We start from the raw sequence: 19,315 nt of genomic DNA, 5'->3' as shown, positions 1-19,315 counted from the left end.
TATGTAAAATGTTAGAAACAGCACACTCAATAAGATGCTGATAAACAACAAAATGAGCAAACTACATAAAAAACTCTTGAGAGGATAAACACAACAACCTGTTTCTGTAAAGTTAAATAATATAAAAATATAAATATCAGAAAATACAAAAAAAAAAAGAACTATATCAAGAATTTTTCTTTTCTTTTTTAAATACTTTGTTGTTAAGGAAAAATACAAAACCTCAGACAAGCCATGTGGAATGGAATTTTAAAGGGCGGACTCAAAATATTAATTTGAATCTATCTATCTATCTATCTATCTATCTATCTATCTATCTATCTATCTACAGGGAAAAATAAAAATGTGAAAACAAAATATGTTTTTTGTGTATAAATCATTGACTTTAAGAAAAGCAAAATAAAAATTAGCAATCATTAATAATAATAATAATTTTATAATCCGTCTAAATGAGGATTGTTTACTTTGAACACGACGTCCCCGCTGCGTGCGTAAACAGAGACTCCACCTCCCGTGATGCACCGCGAGGGGGGCGTCTCCGCCGCACATGGCCGTCGCATAACGAGCCTGAGCTGAGCCGAGGTGTGAGTAATCAGCGAATAATTTGGGGAGCAGAGCGCAGCGTCCGCCAGACGGTCCGCGGGGACAGCATGGCCTCGGAGGAGGAGGACCGCGCGCTGCTGGCGCTCATCTACCAGCACCTGAAGATCCACGGCTTCCACAAGGCCGCGCGAGGGCTGGAGAAGCACGTTACCCAGGTGAGCGCGTTACCGACACTCCGTCCTGCTCTGCACATGATTTCAATCTCACTTATTTCATGTCACTTTTTTTTTTATTATCATTTTAATGCTTATATTTGTTTTTCTATTATAACAGTCTCCTGTTTGGACATGCGCATTTACTCGTCTTATATAATGACCTGAATGAAATATAAATGGGATTTCAGTGCGTGCAGTGCTTTTATTCCCCCTGAGTGAATTGCATGGCAGTTGTGTGTAGATATGTATGAGTGTGTGTGTGTGTGTCAGTTCAGGCGTGAGGCTCCTCTCTCAGGCCTCCTGGAGGAAAAGAACATAATGTTACAGGAGCTTCATGGCAGTAAAAGTCAAGCACGCTGCTCACTGACCCTCCACTGCAACCCTCCTGCACTGCCCCTCATTCCTAAAAGCTCCTTTCAGACTCTTTAACTGCAGAGTTCAAGGATTAATCCATGACTTGATCAACGGATTATTGACTTTTATTAATTACGTGCAGAAAACTTCATATTTTAGGGTTCTTAGTTTTGAAATGAGGAAAAGACAAGAATCTAAATACAAATACTGTCATTATTTTATACTGAGATCTGATTGATCCTGGAGAAAGTTAGAGGAAAAGTCTGAATTCCAAAAAATCTTCAAAATCCAAAACGGTTACGAATAAAAATCACTCAAGTGTCAACATAAAGCCAATTTTAATGAAACCTTCTGTTGAAAAACAGTGATATGTCTCCATAACTTCTGCTATAGTTGCTGCGTAATGCATGTTTTTACAACCCCCCCCCCCCCCCCCCCCCCCCCCCCAAACAGCATGGCTTCGAGGAAAATGCTACTGAGCTCTCTGTCATGGCAGCAGCAAAGATATCTCTGCTGAGGTCGGATATTAAATTCTTTATATAATTTACCCCCATCGGTTATTTGTTTTGTTTTCTTTTAATCGATTCATCATCAAGGAGAGAGGCTTGCCTTTTGGTCATTTTGAGCTGAAATGTTGAATGAATTTTGTACTTTTTCAGACGAGTCTTTGATCATCGCTCCTATCAGCCTGTGTTTGTATTTCCTTCTGCATTTCGCCTTCAGATGATTCATATTTGGGAGCTTTGGAGTGGCAGCATTCCTGAAGCTCACAGGAAATTAACTATTTCCTTTTCAGCGTCTCCCTCTGTCTGTCAGCATCGTTTTGGTGACTGAGGCTGGAAAGCTTCACGTCTCAATCCTCGTGTTTTCACTTTCAGGTGGAGACGACGGATGAAAACTCAAACTTAACCGACATCTACTCGGGATGGATGAAGTGAGTCTCCATTCAAACATTCAAATGTTGTTTTTTCTCATTCTGATGTTTTTCACTTCACAGATCAGGTTTTTACATCTCGTGATTCTACTGACTTTTTTTTTTTTTAAGAAAAAATGTATGTACTTTTTTCTGCAAAAGAACATATGAAATTAATAATTGTTTATTCTTGATAGTAGTCATTTGAAGTCCTGGTTTTCTGCAGCCGGATGAGAACATTTCCCCATAATGCACTGGAATCCACTGCAGGTTTTCTAACGTCCCATTTACAACAGCGTTTTCAGTAAAAACGCATCCTTTTCAGAAAGGTTTTGACACATCTGTTTACATGAAAACGACAGAGAAACGCTGTAGTTTTCCCGTTGGGCCACTAGTGGCCACTGTTGGTTACATGAACAGACCGTGAAGTTTAACCTGGTAACAATATTTTAAGAGAAATATTGTGTCGCTCTGTTCGATTTCAGTGTGTGGCTGTTGGAGATGGACCGTCCACACGCACACACACAGGAAGTGACCAGCACTCTGTCTGTATGCGTTTCTGCCTGGCCCTGTGCCCAGTGCATTCTGGGATTGGCCTCAAATCCCTGCTGCTCTGATGAGGATTAAATGTGCCGCTGATAAAGAGCCGAATGCCATCAACTCGTCTGTTTCCTCACAGCGAGTCTGAACCGAAATCAATCCAAAGCCATCATTCAGAAATTATTGAAGTAAAATTTTATTTATATGTGAACTCCTGTTTCATTTCTCGCAGTCAGACGCGTCTTCCTTTAGGAGGAAACGAGGCGACCTGGAGAAAACTAACGCTGAAAAAAATCAGACAGACTGTTTGAAAATATGTCTTCTCGTATGAATAAGTCGTTATAAAGAATTGACTGGTTTGACCTGTTTATCCAGTTCTGTCTTTTAACGTCCTCCAACAAAAAGGCCAAAATGTGTTTCTAAAGCAATCAAACATAATTTTGTTGTTTCACCTTCGTCTCGAACTCATTTCCCAGCTCCAAACAACTTTCATTTCTTCTGCGTGTCGCGTGATAATAAAATCAGCAGCTCGGTTCAAGAAATCAACATATTTGACTGCATGGAGTCGGAAATGCAGCGTTCTTCATTTCTTTTCAATCAGCATCAAATAGATGAAAAAGACAACCAGGCACATTAAATTAAAGAGTAAAAAGATGAATGATTTCCTTTTTTCCCCCTTTTTAGAACAACATTCCAAGAAGAAAAGTAAGATTTACGTTTATTAGAACGTATTGGACGCAGTGGTGTGTATAGGAATGCTTTTCTCCGTTTCAGGCTGTGTTCGCTGGCGAAGGACGCCAAGCAGGAGACCGAGGACTCCTGCGATCTGAAGACAAACGGCATCAAGGCGGAGCCGGCCACCAGCGAGGAGGAGGAGGAGAGTCCGGGCGCCGCGAAGTCCGGCGTGGCGGGAGAGAAGGAAGCAGACGCCAAGCTGCCGCCGGGTACGTTCCATCCCACTCTCCTCTGTCGTTCTGGTCCCATCCTCCTTCACTCTGAAGCCAGACCGTGTTCTCGTCCCCTCAGACTCGGGGCCGGACTCGTCCGAGAGCGAGCAGCAGCTGTCGGACGCCGCCTGCAAAGCCCCGAAAACGAACTCGGACGGCGAGAAGCCGGAGCCCTCGGACGGCGTGGAGGATCACAAAGAAGTGGCGGAGCCAGAGGTGAGCGTCTCTCGTTCTAGATCTGAGGACGTAACCCAGTCGGGGGACACAGTTGCGGTGAGAGGAAGCGGTTTTAAAAACACTCCACATAGCTGCTGTCCAGTCAGTGTGATGATGAGCTGCAGTGTGATTGTTGGCTCCTCACACACACATCGACCCGTCGGGGTGGATAAATCTTCCCCTCCCTGCCTTTGTGTCGGTTCATTGAGGCTTCAAGTTATCGCCGCTCCTCCCGAGCCGGCGGACATGTGACGGGCCTGCAATCCGCCGTGTGAAAGCCTCACCGCGCTTCCGTCTGACGGCGGACAGATACAATATTTAGATTAATACGAACAGCATGTCAGAGAGGAGGGGAATGAAGATCACGGCCATAGTTAAGTTAACGACGAGCAAAGAGAGAAGAGAAGGTCTGAATCAAACCTCCTCCAGAGGCCTGAAGACCATTCAGCACGTTTTATTCTCCCCACGGGGAAATTCCTCTCAGCTGGTGCAGCCAGAGTCAAATCCTGCATTTCTAACATAACTCCTCCACGTCTGGAAACTCGCCGCGTTTCTCTCACCTCACTGTGATTTGAAGGAATCCTCAGAATGAGAAAACTTTTTAAAAGTCCTCTGGAGTTTTTATGTTTTTTCCACCTGATTGAAACATTAAAAAGGACGCCACTTCATGTCCACAACATGTCCAGTTCGTCTCGTTAGTCAGTAAGTCAGTACTTGGTCTGAATATTATGGACATAAGCTGTCAACTGTGTAAATATGTGCTCCGTTTTATATACTGTACATTTGTTTTATGTATTTGTCCTTGAGAATTTTAAAGTAAAAAGTTGAACAAAGTCTGTAACGGATCAAAATAGAAACCAAAATTCGGACGGAAAAAAAACCCATCATAGTATCTGTGTTTAAAAGGAAAAAAAAAAAGCCTTCAGCAAATTCGTGTCTTTGTAAAGTCCCAACAGGTGTAGTTTGCTGCAGAAAGTCTGCAGGATCTGCTTTGTGCTCTGAGCGTCTGATTGTGTGTTTGATGAACTTCCAGGCTGCTGAAGCGTCGGCCGAGGCCCCGAAAGAGGAGCGGAGCTCCGGCTCGGCCCCTCCAGAGGATGAAGAACCTGCCGGGCCCACCGAGCCGGTCTCGGATCAGGTTGAAGACGACCAGCCGGCCGATGATCCGGCCGAGGAGGAAGGAGGGGCAGACGGAGAGGCGGTGGAGCAGGTGAGCTGAAGCTGATCACATGATCAACTGTTTACATCTTCAGAGGCAGAAAACATTCGACCGCATGTTGCTGGAACTCAGCAGGGGAGTTCATGATGTGATCAGTTCATTTCAGTCAGATATTAATCATTGGTAAGTGAAACTTCTCTGTCTCTTTAGGAGCTTCAAGCCGCCACACACGCCTCAGACGTGATGGACGGAGCTGCAGCAGAGCAGAAGAACGTGGAGGACGGCGAGGAAACATCCGCAGAGGTGCAGCCACGCCGCAGTTTTATTAAATAAATATCAGACAAGCTTCTAACGGTTGAAATCCTGGCAGCGCTGCAAGATTCCAGCTTCAGGCTCACGAAACAGGAAAGAAACATGTTGACCTGTTTCCCCCCCCCCCAGGAGCCCGGCGGAGTGGCCCCCACCCCCTCCACCCCCTCCACCGCAGACCTGACAGCCCAGCAGTCCAATGAGCAGGAGGTGGAGCCGGAAGCCCCGCCCCCTGCAGGTACGAGCGGCCAATCGCTGCGCTGCTCCTCACCTGTGACATGTGGCATGTTTCTCACCGCGGCGATGAGACTGGCGAGATGCTGTGAAGAAACTTCAGAGGCTCGGCGGAGTCGCTCTGCTTTCGAAGCTGCTGACGACCACTTTTGTTTTTTTGTTCCATCTCTAAAAGTCCACGCGGGAATAATGCTTCACAATCAGTCAGCATCTGGCGTCCAGGTTTGCTTCTGAAGCTGCAGCAGTTTTTAAAGTGAAGAGAAGCGACTAGGGATGTTCGATACCACTTTTTTTCAGACCGATACCAAGTACGAGTACTTCATCTTCAGTACTCACCGATACTCATACCGATACTTTTGAAACATAAAATTTGAAATAATGCAATGACTGGACATTTTTGAAACATGACTTTTATTTCTCATAAAGGGCAGCTCAGCCACTATGTTTAAGTCCAAATTAATAGTCTGAAAAATAAAACAACTCATTGAGTTTTACACTTTTTTAAATGAAATGAAGTGCAAGAGAAAACAATTTCTGAGTTTTAGTGTTTTTTTTTAATGAACTGAAGTACAAGATGTAAACAAACAACTCTAAATTATACACTTTTTTAAATGAACTTATTTTAATGTTTTATAAATGAACTAAAGTGCAAGATAAAACAGTTTTCTCTGAGTTTTACACTTTACATGAACTACAGTTTTTAAATGCACTCAATTTTAATGATTTTTTATGAACTAAAGTCAAAGATAGAACAACCCCTGAGTTTAGAGAGTTGCTGGTGTTATTTGTGCTGCTCTCAGATCGGCGCTCTTCAGTTTCTCGGTCTTCTGCAGAGTTTGCCGTCGAGTTGGCTGCAGGAGTTTTTTTTTTCCAGCACAAACAGCGTCAGCCTCTCGTCCACATGCTTCGCCCTGAGGTGTTTCAACAAATTACTAGTGGTAAATGAACAAGCAATTTCAGCATTGCAGGGTTTGCATTCTGCAAAGCTCGGCTCGTTTTCGCTTATATTAAAGAATTTTCACACCGGCGAAGTTTTAGTGAGACGAGCAGCCGTTCTGGATTCATTCCTGTTGTCTCTGCACTGGATGTGACACATGGAGAAGTCAATCCGCTGCAGTGTAGCGCTCAGCGCCAACCATAGACACAAAGAGTGGACCCCGCTTGGGGCGCTGCGAAGCGAGAAATACAGCCGCCATCTTGGTCTTCAGCCGGAGCAGTGTGTGTGACACCTGTGTCGGACGGCGAGCAGGGCTCAAGGAATAACTTTTCACAGATAGGATTAAACGTTTTTTCAACATCACACCTGACTGTAGGGTCATTTGCATTCAGCTCGGTCATGAACAATTATAGGAACTTTTAGGAACAGATTTGCATTATCTTGAAAAATGAGAATGAAAGGTTCTAAGAAACTTTAAGGAATAAAATACAATGAAAAAGGAAGAAAGTGAGCTCTTTTTTAAGATTATTTTGTGGTGATCTCCTGTTTCATTTTGCGTATTTCCTAAAGACAGAAATGTGAGGAAGAAGTGGGAGATCGCTCTAAGGAGGGAGAATTTACCAGCAAGAGACTCATCTGTGCTGTATAGTGAGACTTCAGAGAGCAGGATTTCCACAGGACAGGACAGGTTGTCCGCCTTAGAGGGTCTCATTATTGCATCCATCTTTTTTTTTTTTTTGCACATATAGTCAAAACAATATGACTATGTGCATGGGAACGAAAAAAAAGCCAAAAAACTTGTAACAAATGCCGCTCCTGCACAAACTCAATGGAAAAAAAAAGAAATGACCAAGTAAAAGTCGTACATAAGAAGATGACATAAAATCACAAAAGTAGAAAAAGAAAAATAAACAGAAAAGAAAAGAAAAAAAGAGAAATCTTACAAAAATATAAACAAAGAATTAATAAAACCAGACAATTGAAAGCAATCCCCATGTATCTCATGTGTCTCTCACTGTGTTTGGATCAGGTCAGATAGTGCAGTATTAAATTGTTCTTTAAGTTCCTTTTGTAGTTGAACATAGACAAGCAGGGACAGGCACGTTAATGTATATATTGCCCCCCATTGGTGACAGAGAAATAACTGATTCCAGCGTTCACAAAGATCATGATAGAGAGAATCTGTCCAGATGATCCCCTCCAACTCCACCCCCTAAAAAACAAAAACAATAAGACACAAAAAATGAGAAGAAAAAAAGCAAAAACAACCACGAAAGAAAAGATGAAAAACAAGCAAAAAGACAACACAGAAAACATGCTTTAAGTGTGTTCTAAGTCTTTAAGTTTCCAGATCTCCTCCAGAGAGCAGGTGGATCACAATAAGGCTGTTAGCATTGTTGAAGGGAAATATTCTATTGATTACAGGGCATAAACTGTCTGTCCGTCCGTCCGTCCGTCCGTCCGTCCTTCCTTCCTTCCTTCATTTTAAAATAGACAGTCTGCTTCTATATGACATTATATTTTGACATTTGGATATAAAAAGATATATAAAATTAAACTAAACAAAATATAAATAAATAAAAATATTAAATTAGCTTATTAAAACCGCCAGTTGTCAATCATTATTGAGACATAGCAGGAACCTCGCTCTAAACCTAGATATATCCATGACTAATTATTATACTATGGCATCTACAGCTACGCCGGGATCTTCTAAAATATTATTTTATCCATGATAAACATTTGAAAACACCAAAAATTGTGGCCTCAATCATGCCTCTTTGAATGACGCTTGCAGATTAAAAAAATACATAGTATTGAGTGAACAATGATTCATTTAATGTGCTGAGACTTTACTGCTCCAGTGAAACAGCGGCGCAGAGTGAGGCAGACGACCGGACCAAGATGGCGGCCGCATTTCTCTTCAGCGCCCATTCGTGCTAGCGGCCGATTCGGGGTCTACTCTTTATTATAGCTGTGTTCGAAACCGCATACTTACCTACTACTCATACTAACTTATTGAGTATGCAGTGTGTTTACACTGGCAGTATGCGATTTTGAGTATGCGAGAAGTTCTCGGATGCTTACTGTATCCGCCAGAAATGTTGAGTATACATCATGGGTTCACTACTCATACTGAAATTACCCAAGATGCAATGCGACGGACGTGACGGATGGTTATAGATATAATTTTCCCTCCAATTTTTGTGCTAGTAGGTATGTTATGTTAGAGATTTCTGATTGGATTTACACTGATTAAAAATAGTAAAAAAAACAAAAAAAACCCCAAAAACACACACTTACATCTGACAACAAGTCCATGTTGAAAGCGACCATGATGTACCGAAGACGGCGAGCCGATCTTTGTTGAAGAGCCAAAAAAACTGTCCGTCAGTAAGGCATCGTAACTGGTCCAATTCCCTTAATGGGACAACGGTCCAAACGGCGATGTTAGGCGAGATATGTTGCCGAAAGGTTGGCTTCTTGTTTTCAAAGTAAAAGCACAGATTTATCACTAAAGTTTTTTTGCATGATAACCGGAAGTGCGTTGCTCACTGCGGCTGGCTTAAATTTCGCCGAATTTGTCCGAACAAAATCATAAATGGTTGGTATTCGGACAAATAAACGACGCACTCGGGCTCTAAACCACCACTTTTTCGCCTAATTAAAAAAAAATCTCAAAGTTATACATTTGAAGAGTTTAGAGCTAAAGTGAAATCGGCTTTAGCTGGTCGATTTCGACTGGGGGAGGGTGCAATGCATTGTGGGTTATGTAGTATGCTGTAGTGTAAGTGCTTGGCATACTGTCTGATGGACTGGGTATGCAGTATGCAGTATGGACAGTATGGGTATGGAAGTATGTAGTAGGCAGTATGCAGTTTCAAACACAGCCTAGCTCTTCCTCTTTCATGTTTAAAGGCAGCTTGCATCCCATTCGGTTGCACCACCGCCATCTGCTGGTGAGGAGGGCTTACTACGCGTGGGATTTTCTCGCCTTGAGTACCGGCAGCTGGTATCGGTAGCCTTCACGAGTACTCGATACTTTGAAATAGGGCCAGTATCGGCCCGATACCAATACCTGGTACTCGCACATCCCTAGAAGCGACAGAACTGCACAGAGCAAACGATACAAAAAAAAAACTTTAAAATGTGTCCCACAAGTGTGAACGGTTAAAATCAGCTTCCCTTAAACTTCCACCACCATGATGTATCTATATTCTGCTTCGTTCAAACACCTGAATGTCAAAATTTCAAATTGAAAGGTTAAAATCGTGTATCTCTAGTGGATTGGATTCAGTCGGATTCATAAAAATGAATTTGTCTCCAGGGAGCTGTTAAAAACAGCCGGAGAGCAGGAGGCGCAACGACGACACAGGAAGAGACTCGAAATTAAAGAGAGTGGAGCCGAGTTGGTCTCATGGGTTTCAATAAATTCAACAAAGTCAAAGATGATTGAAAAACGACGTGTTTGCAGACTGTCAAATATAAATACAGTGAGTTCACAACTCCGCCCTCACAGGACACACAAACACACACACACACACACACTGATTTAAATGAAACAAAGTAAAACAGAAACATTTCAGCTTCTCTGATTAGATTTTTTTTTATCACCTTTGAAACTTGAAAACAAAGTGCGGTTAGAGTGTGAAGCCTTCCTCTCTCCCTGCGATCTCTCCTACTGAACTCATAAAGCATCTGAGATTCGGCTGCTCGGCTTCCGGAAGCCTGTCGGAGCTTGTTGGGAACAAACCCGGAGCGGCGAGTCGTGTGGAGAACGCTCGCCTCCCGCCGGGGGAAGTTCTGACTTGTCAAACGCAGATTGAAGTGATCAAACCATAGCTTCAGAGACCGGAGTGTTTAAACAGCTGCACCAAACTGTTGTGCAAAGTATTGACGATTTGAGGTTTTATTTTGAAACCTCACTGAAAATGTCAGTTTTTCTTGAGGGGCCCAAATTTTTACCCATCGGAAACGTAGTCGATTCCCCAAAACACACTCCGTACACACACAGTATGGGGAGTCCAGGCTCTTTGTTACATTCGGTATTGATCCGTTCTTTATCTCTGAAGATGAACTCTTTGTCTTTACGCTCCGTCTCAGGCTCTGCTGCCGCTTCAGCTCCAGGTTTCAGACTTTAATTTTCCAGTTTTTCACCAGAAGAGATTAATTCAGTTTTAATTTTCTATGGAGTTGTGTTTGCCGAACTTTATTGATGCACTTTCTCTTTCTTTCTGACTGATTCATCCTCCTCCTCCTCAGCCCGACGCGCCGCCATTTGTTGATCCTTGACAAATAAAGGATTAACAATGATAAACAAGCTTTTAGCTCCTGATTTTCACCTGTGGAATAAACTTAATAATGCAACACCGTCTTCTTATTTGCACAGATTTTCCCCCAAACAGCAGATTTTTACTTATTTAAATGTGTTAATGAAGTGTTTTACTTTCTCTCTAAATGCTGCTGTATGAATAAATGAGCTCTGCCTTAAATTTAACTGTTAGATTTATTCTAAAATTAACAAAGAAAGTGGTTTAATTTAATGAGCAGCTTGAATTCTGAAATTACCTGGTCAGTCTGGTATATTGGGAGAAGGCGTGTGGTTATGTGACCAAACTTATTTGTGATTTTATTGTCTTTCTCTAATTAGTTTTTACAGTTTAAAAAAAAAGTGCTTGAAACTTTAGAACTCTTGAGTGTTTTTAATGTGAATTATGAAAATCTTCTTTGATTTTTTTTTCCCCTTTCAGACGCTCCGGAGCAGCAGGAGCAGTCGGAGGTATTCTTCTCGTCTCTTTCACTTCTCTGGCATTTTCATTCATATCATTGTATCATCATTTGGTGTGTGTGTGTGTGTCCGTGTGTGTTCGTGTGTGTGTGTGTGTGTCACCGTCTCGTCTGCTCACTCAGAAAACACAGAGCGGTGATGAGTTGGAGACGAGCCCAGCAGACCAAGGAGTCGCCGCCGCCGCCGCCGAGCCCACACACACTCACACTGGTAACACACACTCCATCCATCCATCCATCCTTCCGTCCGTCCGGGCCATTCGTACACACACACACACACACACACACACCCCCTTCATCTTTTCAAACACTGTCCCTGTTGGGTGAACTCGCTGCGTTTAGCAAACTGTTCTCAGATGTGCTGTCCGGTTGTCTCGTAGATGGGGGAGAAGCCCAGGACGCGTCCATCGTCCTGAACATCCAGGTGGAGGACGGCGAAGAGGAGGCGGGGGAGGCCGAGGAGGCCCCGAAAACCCCCAAGAAGAAGAGGAAGAAGAGCAAGAAGGACCAGGACACGTCCACAGAAGACACGACCGACGCCTCCACCGCAGAGCCCGTCACGGAGACGCCGCCCAGCAGCAAGTCCGCCAAGAAGAGGAGGAGGCAGAGGGAGGAGGTGGAGGTGGTGGTGGTGGAAGAGGTGGTGGGGGTCGAGGACGAAGCGAAGGTCAAGGAGGTGGCGGGGGCCGAGGACGTGGTGGAGGTCGAGGAGGCTTCTCCTCTCGCCGCATCAGAAAAAAAGAAAAAGCCCAAAAAGAGGAAACTGGATGAAACTTCGCTCCCGCCTGTGGAAGATCGTGTTGAGGAGAAGGAGGAGGAGGAAGGAGGAGCAGCGCAGGAGGAGAAGAAGAAGAAGAAGAAAAAGAGGAAAAGGAAAGAGTGTGTGGGAGAAGAGGTGCAGTCTGGGAACCGGCCAGCAGGGGGCGATGTGGACACAGAGGAGAAAGAGCCGATCACAGGTCAGACTGAAGAATCATCTCTTCATGAGAGCAGGTTATTGAAATGTTGTTTTGTTTTTTTGTTTTTTTAATCTGTGAAAGATGGAAACTCCGCCGTGAAGAAGAAAAGCCGTCGGAGGATGAAGCCCAGCCGGCAGAAGAGATTAAAGCTGCAGCAGAAGATGGGGATGGATCCCATGAGGAGGATGATGATGAGGAAGACAAAAAATCCAGGAAAGAACAAGTCAGTGCCTCACGCTCTGGATTCTGTTGATTTCAGTTAGAGGAATAACCGTGTTATTCTTATTTTTAAAGAGCTGAAGTGACGCTATCTGCCTCCTCATCCAAACAGATTCATCTTTATTAGCCTCATGCTGAGCTGGATTATAGATTATTTCATGTAAAACAGACGTTCCTCACAGGAGGAGGTTCAGTTTTTAAAGATCTAAACAGGTTTTGGTTCTTTTACCTTCAGTTCTAACGGGTTTAAAGTTACTCTGAGTGATCAGCGAGGAAAGCGTCATTTAACTGGAAATGCTGAAAGTATCGGAGAGTGATGAAGATCAGCTGGATTTAAAATCGACTCTTTCAGGCCGAAGCAGCTTCAGGAGGAAGCTGAGGGGACGCCTCGATCTCGACCAACCAAACGGCCGCAGTCCGACCCGGAGCCGGCCGCGGAGGACGAAACGCCAAAGAAGAAGAAAAAGAAGCTGAAAACCAAAGTGCAGCCCGAACAGGAGGAGAATTCATCCAAGGAGAACCGACCGCCCAAGAAGAAGAAGAAGAAGGAGGCGGCGGATCTCAGCGGCGAGCTCCCCCAGAAAGATTCCTCCGTCGATGAGGGGAAGAAGAAGAAGAAAAAGAAGAAGGCGAAGGCAGCGGAAGGTGAAACTTCAACTCCGGTCGTCGTGATTCAGGAAGAACCTGCTAAGAAGAAGAGTAAGAGTTAATCTGGGAGTTTTCAGATCTCTGAGGTTGAGCCGTTGAATAAGACGATGATTTTTTTATTTATTTTTTTTTACAGAGAAGAAGAAGCTGGAAGCGATTGAGACTGCAGACAAACCCTCTCCTTCCCCGGTCGCTGTGGTGAGAAGCGAGGTTTCCGTTGAGTTATCAGGATTTATTATTCCACCTTCATACTCGTTAAAACGGATTTAAAACACACCGTGATTCGTTTCCTTTGTTTTTCAGAAAAAGAAAAAACCCCAGAAGAAGAAGATGAACTGAACTGTAGGTGAGTGGAGTTTTTTTTTCCCCTGTGAGATCAGACTGACCTCTGCGGCCTTGCGGGGGTCCAGCGGGGTCTGGGGGTCTCGCTGGGCTCCGGGAGGCTCCACAGTATTTCTCCATGTGGACTGAAGCGTTATTTCAGCTTCCAGCCGCTCCTCGTTCACGGGTCGTCTCACCTGCGATTAAAAAGCATTTTCTGAGATGTTCCCGGGTTTTCGGCGCCCTCGGGGAGGCCGGCTTCTCACAAACCGCTCATGATTAAAGCCCATGGACTCCACAGCAAAGCGTGGCGGCATTAATACGGGTTTCTCCTCTTCTCCTGTGTGTTTCCCAGCAGAAGATGTTTGGACGCCTCAGATCGACCCAGTGCCTTCTCACCCGGACGACCGACTTCCTCTTCCTCACTGAAACCTTCTGTTTCTGTGAGCCGTTGACGTTTCCAGTCACATTTCTGTTTTGTCCTCTCGTACTGTGAAAACCACGCCGGCTCTTCGCTTGTTTACATGTTAGAACTGGAGGTTCAGAAACTGTTTTCTGGTCACAAGTTTTCAGATGTTTGTGTTTTTTTTTTCCTTGTGGGATTTGATCCATTTTCAGTATTTTTGGAAAACTGTTGAAAAACTATGTTTCTCTTAACTTTAGTCAGCTGTGATGTTTAAGGGAGCAAACTGTGAATCTTTTTTCTTACTTGGGAGCAGTTTTTGTTGTTAATGAACCGATTCAATAAAGATGTTTGAACTTATTCCTGCATTCATGAGCCACGAGGAAGTGGGAGAAACTACGGTACAGCAGAACTGGAAAGAAGAGTTTTGTTCTGAAAAACTGTCCTGCAGCCCCAAAGCTCACGAGCTGCACCACTGAGTCCACTGAAGGTTTGAAATTCCTGAATTTAGTTTGCAACAATGGGGGAAAAAAAAAAAAAAAGGATAAAGCACTAATTAACAGTGTTGTTCATTCATGGGAGTCCATGTTGGAGAGCATCACTGTGCTTCTGGTTCTTTGTTCCTCATCAGGACTCGCCACACTGCTTCTTTCAGAACGTTCAATCTTCATTCCTCACCTTTCAGCGTCTTGCAGTTTTAGTAAAAAAAAAAAACAAAACTTCAATAAAAGAAAGCTGCATTTTCCTCCCACAGTCCAGCTGTTCGTGGCGCCGAGCCCCACGCCGTGGTTTACAGCCGTATCGATCCGTGAAGCCGTGAGGAGAAATTCCCAAACCGTGTGTTAACTTTCTGTCCTGCTGACACTGAAATCTATCAAGTCTGAGCGGCTTGTGAGCAAAACAGGCCGTTTGTTAAAGTCCGAGGACGGACATGTCAGGAAATACAGATAGAACTTACAGGTTTATGCAAATGTGTTGACATTTTCTCACATTTGATGTTTTTTTTTTTTTTTTTTATAAGCAATTATAATACATAAGACATTTAATCCTTTATTGATAAATCAATTTATTGGCTGAAGTTCACATGTTCACATGAGTTGGTCATCAGTTAAAGCATCGATCAGCACTGAGCAATACTCTTTTTGTGATTAAAAAAAAATAAAAAAGTGACATTTCTGATTTGCTGATGTGAGACCAACAGGTTAATTTCTGTCCTCTCTTTTTTAAAAACACCGACATGGGGAAGCATTAAATTAGTCTCTTTTCTCGCCGCAGCCGTGAGGAGCGGCTGCAGACGAGATGCTCTTGACTATGATTGCACATAATTGCAGCGCTGCTGCAGCAGCTGCATGCGGCCGGCAGCGGCAAAGTGGCAATCATGTAGCTTTTTCCTCTTCTGTTCTTTTATGGGAACAAGCTGTTGGACAAAAGTTTCACAGACGTCATCCTCCAGCAGAGAGACTTGATTTGAACTCTGTTTTTGTTATGGATACAGTTTATTAACTAAAAATTTAGCTAAATTAAGAACTATTAAAGGGAATGAGTGCAGTTTTTTTCATTTCATTTCTGTTTTCTAACCCATGAAACTCTCCCCACTCATTTCAAGCGGTGATGGATTGGATCTGTGATTAGTTTTGAGTCATTTGAAAACACTAAAACATTTCTTTTCTTTTTTTTAAATTTTTGCACAGTGACTGAAGTGCTTGTCTGCTGTGAAGTATGCCGAGCTCCATTAAAGTGTAAATCTGTGTAATCTAACAATCATTTTTCCTCTCTGAGACAAATGAGAGATTATCTGCAAGAACGCTTTTTGGTGCAGAGACACAATTAGGCGTGATTACAGGCTGAGAAAGAGAGCTGTCGCATCAGAGCTTTGAAAGCCTCCCTGCCTGAACCCAATGCAATCCAACACTTTAATCTAACATCAACGCTAAAGGACAAACGCATTGGCAGAGCTTTTTGTTTTGTTTTTTTTTTTTCATTTGTGTAACTGTTCCCTGAGGTGACGCTGGTTTCTGAGAGCAGGGAACTCCTGCTGTAATGTCCAGGCAGTTAAACGCAAAATGAACCTTTTACCTGGAGCAAACTGCAGAAACACGCTGTGTGGGCCGGGCTGCTCGGTTACTGTGGATATTCAGAAAGTTCCACTTCACTGACGGCTGTGTTCACAGAAAAACTGATTATGTAAGAAGAGACTGAGTGCATTCAGTGTTTAATGTTAGGGTAGCTATCAGAAAAGCAGCTGCAGGCCTCAGAAAGGTAATTTAGAAACAGGTATAGAAAGATTTGCTTTGTTGCTGAGACTGCCTGAGGTTCACAGTTTGCATGTTCTCCCTGCATTGGAAGGGTGTGTTAAGATAATAGTTCCCAAAGTGAGCTGTTTCATAATGAATTTGCATTCTCTGCAGTGGATTTTCAATACTTCAAATCAGGATTACCATAAGATGTACAGACCAAACTGATCTCTCCACCAATCAGAGGCATATTCCTCCATTCTATTATTTTTATTCATCTTGCACCGACAGCTGGAACATTTTCCTCCTCCAAGAACAATGATAATGACTTCTATTAATAGTGACACTCAGTAACTTCTCCATCAGAAGATATTGATGAAATCAACACCGAGAGCTTCTTAGAATGTTTTTGTGTTTGTTTTATGGGGAAATACATGAAGACAGCTTTTTTTTTTTTTAATTTACGGCTTATGCTACTTATACTGTCATTTATATTTGATGTGTGCTCAAAATTGTTTCTATTTTGTATATTGATCAAATGGTGGGGTTGGGTGAAAACAAATCCCACACAATCCTCTGACAGTTTGATTAAAATTTACCAAGTTACAATCAAACGGAAGAAGGTCACAATGTCCATATACACCAACAAATAAAATGTTCTTCCAAAGCAAACAGCTTTCAACTCAAACATTTCTGTATAAAACTAGTAATTACCTTCAAATCTGGCACTTCAGACAATGGAATGACAGAAGAGATGATTATTTTTTTCCTCTCGACATGTCGACTTCTGTAGCTCACTTTTCATAGATGAGAAGGCGCCGAGGGGGGGGAGGGCAATTACCAGCACTTTAATCTCTATGGTAACCGATGTGTGCACGTATCCACAACACAGATGTTTTCAGATGTTCACCTTCGGCTACATCAACAACACAACAACACATCTCGCTCATCTGCAAAGCGATGTGTGTCTGCCGGAGCGGAGCGAACAGCATCGGAGCTGGAATAAGTATCCAGTAATTAAAGCTCATTTCATGCCGCTGCGGTTCGTGGGGCCGAAGCGGCGGCGGCGGCGGGTCGAGGCCGCCGTGCGATTTGTCAGCATTAGTTTTAGAAGAGCATCACCTGTCTCCTTGCTGCTTGCTCCTTACTGCTCCTTACAGCGCCGTTTCTTCAGTTTCCAAGAGTAAAACAACAAAATAAACCAAAGAATAATGTTTCCCCTCTCAGATATGTTCAAAACAGGGGTACAAAAAAGCTGCTGTCTGTCTGAGACGGAGAGCTAGCGAGCCAGCTAGCTAAATAGCTAGCTAGCTAGAATTAGTGTAACTGATGATGGAAATATTGGTCACAACCCTTTCTTCCAGTGTTAAGAGCCATAAAATGCTAAAAACTCGGCAGTCAAAGTGTCTCGAGTGCTAATTGACCTTTTCTTCGTGGTGAAATCGTTCACTAGCTTCTAGTATGAAGAGCAGCTATTAGCGAACAAACACGGCGTTCAGGGATGAATGAGCCAGTTTTCCGTCTGCCCGCTGACGGCCTCCATTACTCCTGCCGCGCAGCTTCATTTTGATTTGTTGGTGAAAACTCATTCTGCTCCAACGAACCATAAAAAGCAGGATTTCATCCCTGAGCGAGGTAAGGTGTATCGACTGGACGGACATTACGGAGCGAGGAGCGGCGAATACACTCTGCTGTTGTTTCTTCTTTTATTCTTCCACGTAGAGAGTCAGATGCTCATTTTCTTCCTTTATTCATCATGACCCGCTGACCTCTGTTATTTTTTTAAAATTTCAGTTGAGTTGGAGTTTTTTGTGCACGTTACGCCGGGCGACGGCGGACGCCCGCTGAGGTTTGTCCCTGCGATTTGTTTGTCCTCCCGAATGAGTTTGCTGTCTGTCATTAAAGCAGCCAAGCAGGGAGACACAGTCTGTCTGTCAGCGGTCCCTCAGCGGACGCTCCGGGTTCGGCTTCTCCCCCGGCTCGCCTTCGTCTATATCTGTCTGCGTTTGTCTTTGTCTGCGCCCGCCTTGTCCATCATGCTGCAAAACACATTAAGCTGGTGTCTCATCCAGAGACACCTGCAGCATTTTGCACCATTAGAAGAAAAGACTGCTGCAAAACTTTAAACACACAAATACCCTGGAGGGAACAAATACCTGGAATCTTTTATCAACATAATGAAACACAGATCGCTTCCTAATTAAAAGCTTTTTCTTTCTGATGACGGTAAAAAGAAACTAACCTAAGGCTTTAAGGTTTTCAAGTAAAAGCGCAAAGTGTTTGCCGCATTTCGGAGGTTCGTTTCCATGACAACGGTGCTCAGATGGACTGAAAACGCAACTTTTTGAAGACAGTGGAACTTTTGGGGAAAACGGCAGTTTTCTGACATGCTGTTACACATTTGCACCACAGCCACAGCAAACAGTTGTTCTGTTCATGCTCATGTAGGTAAGCAACAACAATAATGGCTGCCTCCACAGTGTCAGGACTCCGGTCTCGGTAGTTTTAGAGTTGAGAGTCAGTTGATACAGCGCTCCAAATATCTTCAATAATGTCTATGTGCTCCCATTATTAATGTTTATAGTACCGTATTGGCCTGAATATGGGACCATATTTTTTTCCAGAAATTTTATTCTCAAAAATGGAGTCGTACTATAATCGAGGACTAGATTGTCGTTACACATCTGCGCCGCTGGATGGAGCCAAAGTACCGGTGACCAGGAAGTGAATGGAGCGTCACAGTGATCGGATGAAAAATGGAGGAACGTGACCATCTGGAACGATGGGGCTCGGACGCTAGACAAGTGAGCAAACAACAGAGGCGAAGTTTTGATGCCAACTTTAAACTGATGTTAATCAACGCAGCAGAGTCATCAAACAACTGCCAAGCGGCCAAGTAATATTTTTTATCTTAAATCACGTGAAATGTTATCTCTGTTGTTAGTTTTTGAGTTACAATAATTGTACAATAAAAAGTTGTTTTATGAGTAACCTTATTGTCTTCAATACATTTTATTTTCACAAAATGATATTTTAAAAAAATCGGGGTCGTCTCTTAATCAGAGTCGTTCTATATTCGGGCCAATACAGCATATTGTCCATTGTAAAAAAAAAAAACAAAAAACAAAAAAAAAACACAAAGACACAGAGCACCCTCTACTGGCCCAAAATGAAAACTACATCGGTTGTCATTTCCATGGAGGTGGACGTCATTTTAGAAATATTACTATGCAAATGCAAAACTTTTCTGCAACAAAAACACAAAAATGATCCGTTTTCGCTTGAAATATTATGTAAAGGAGTTGTAAATAAGCTTCTGATTATAATTATTTATCTCACATAGAGGCCCCTAACAGAAGTGTATTTTTCCTGTGTG

At 43.2% G+C, this 19,315-nt stretch overlaps 1 protein-coding gene across 2 annotated transcripts; it reads left to right on the top strand.

The window, feature by feature from the left end:
• Window positions 1-552: 552 nt before the first annotated feature.
• On the top strand, window positions 553-14,065 carry LOC115406180 (neurofilament heavy polypeptide-like). 2 transcript variants are annotated; one of them, XM_030116094.1, is made up of 15 exons: window positions 553-758; window positions 1,991-2,046; window positions 3,340-3,509; window positions 3,592-3,728; window positions 4,762-4,938; window positions 5,098-5,190; window positions 5,329-5,434; window positions 11,119-11,147; window positions 11,279-11,366; window positions 11,536-12,114; window positions 12,196-12,337; window positions 12,686-13,032; window positions 13,118-13,179; window positions 13,285-13,327; window positions 13,661-14,065. In XM_030116094.1, exons 1-14 carry the CDS (start codon window positions 651-653, stop codon window positions 13,318-13,320), a joined length of 2,130 nt encoding a protein of 709 aa, XP_029971954.1. In that variant the 5' UTR covers window positions 553-650; the 3' UTR covers window positions 13,321-13,327; window positions 13,661-14,065. The 2 variants fall into 2 exon arrangements, with proteins under 2 accessions (XP_029971954.1, XP_029971953.1); XM_030116093.1 differs by having other exon boundaries at window positions 13,658-14,065.
• The last annotated feature ends 5,250 nt before the right edge of the window (window positions 14,066-19,315 follow it).

Source organism: Salarias fasciatus, chromosome 18 (assembly GCF_902148845.1).
Source record: "Salarias fasciatus chromosome 18, fSalaFa1.1, whole genome shotgun sequence".
NCBI lineage: Eukaryota > Metazoa > Chordata > Actinopteri > Blenniiformes > Blenniidae > Salarias > Salarias fasciatus.
This window is presented reverse-complemented; position numbering and strand designations above follow the sequence as displayed.

Excerpts from the sequence above, each read along its gene's own strand:
- LOC115406180 (XM_030116094.1), top strand. The coding sequence starts at position 651 with ATGGCCTCGGAGGAGGAGGACCGCGCGCTGCTGGCGCTCATCTACCAG. Across the intron at positions 759-1,990 it reads TGGAGAAGCACGTTACCCAG|GTGGAGACGACGGATGAAAA; the intron begins GTGAGCGCGTTA and ends TTTCACTTTCAG. Across the intron at positions 11,367-11,535 it reads GCCCACACACACTCACACTG|ATGGGGGAGAAGCCCAGGAC; the intron begins GTAACACACACT and ends GTTGTCTCGTAG.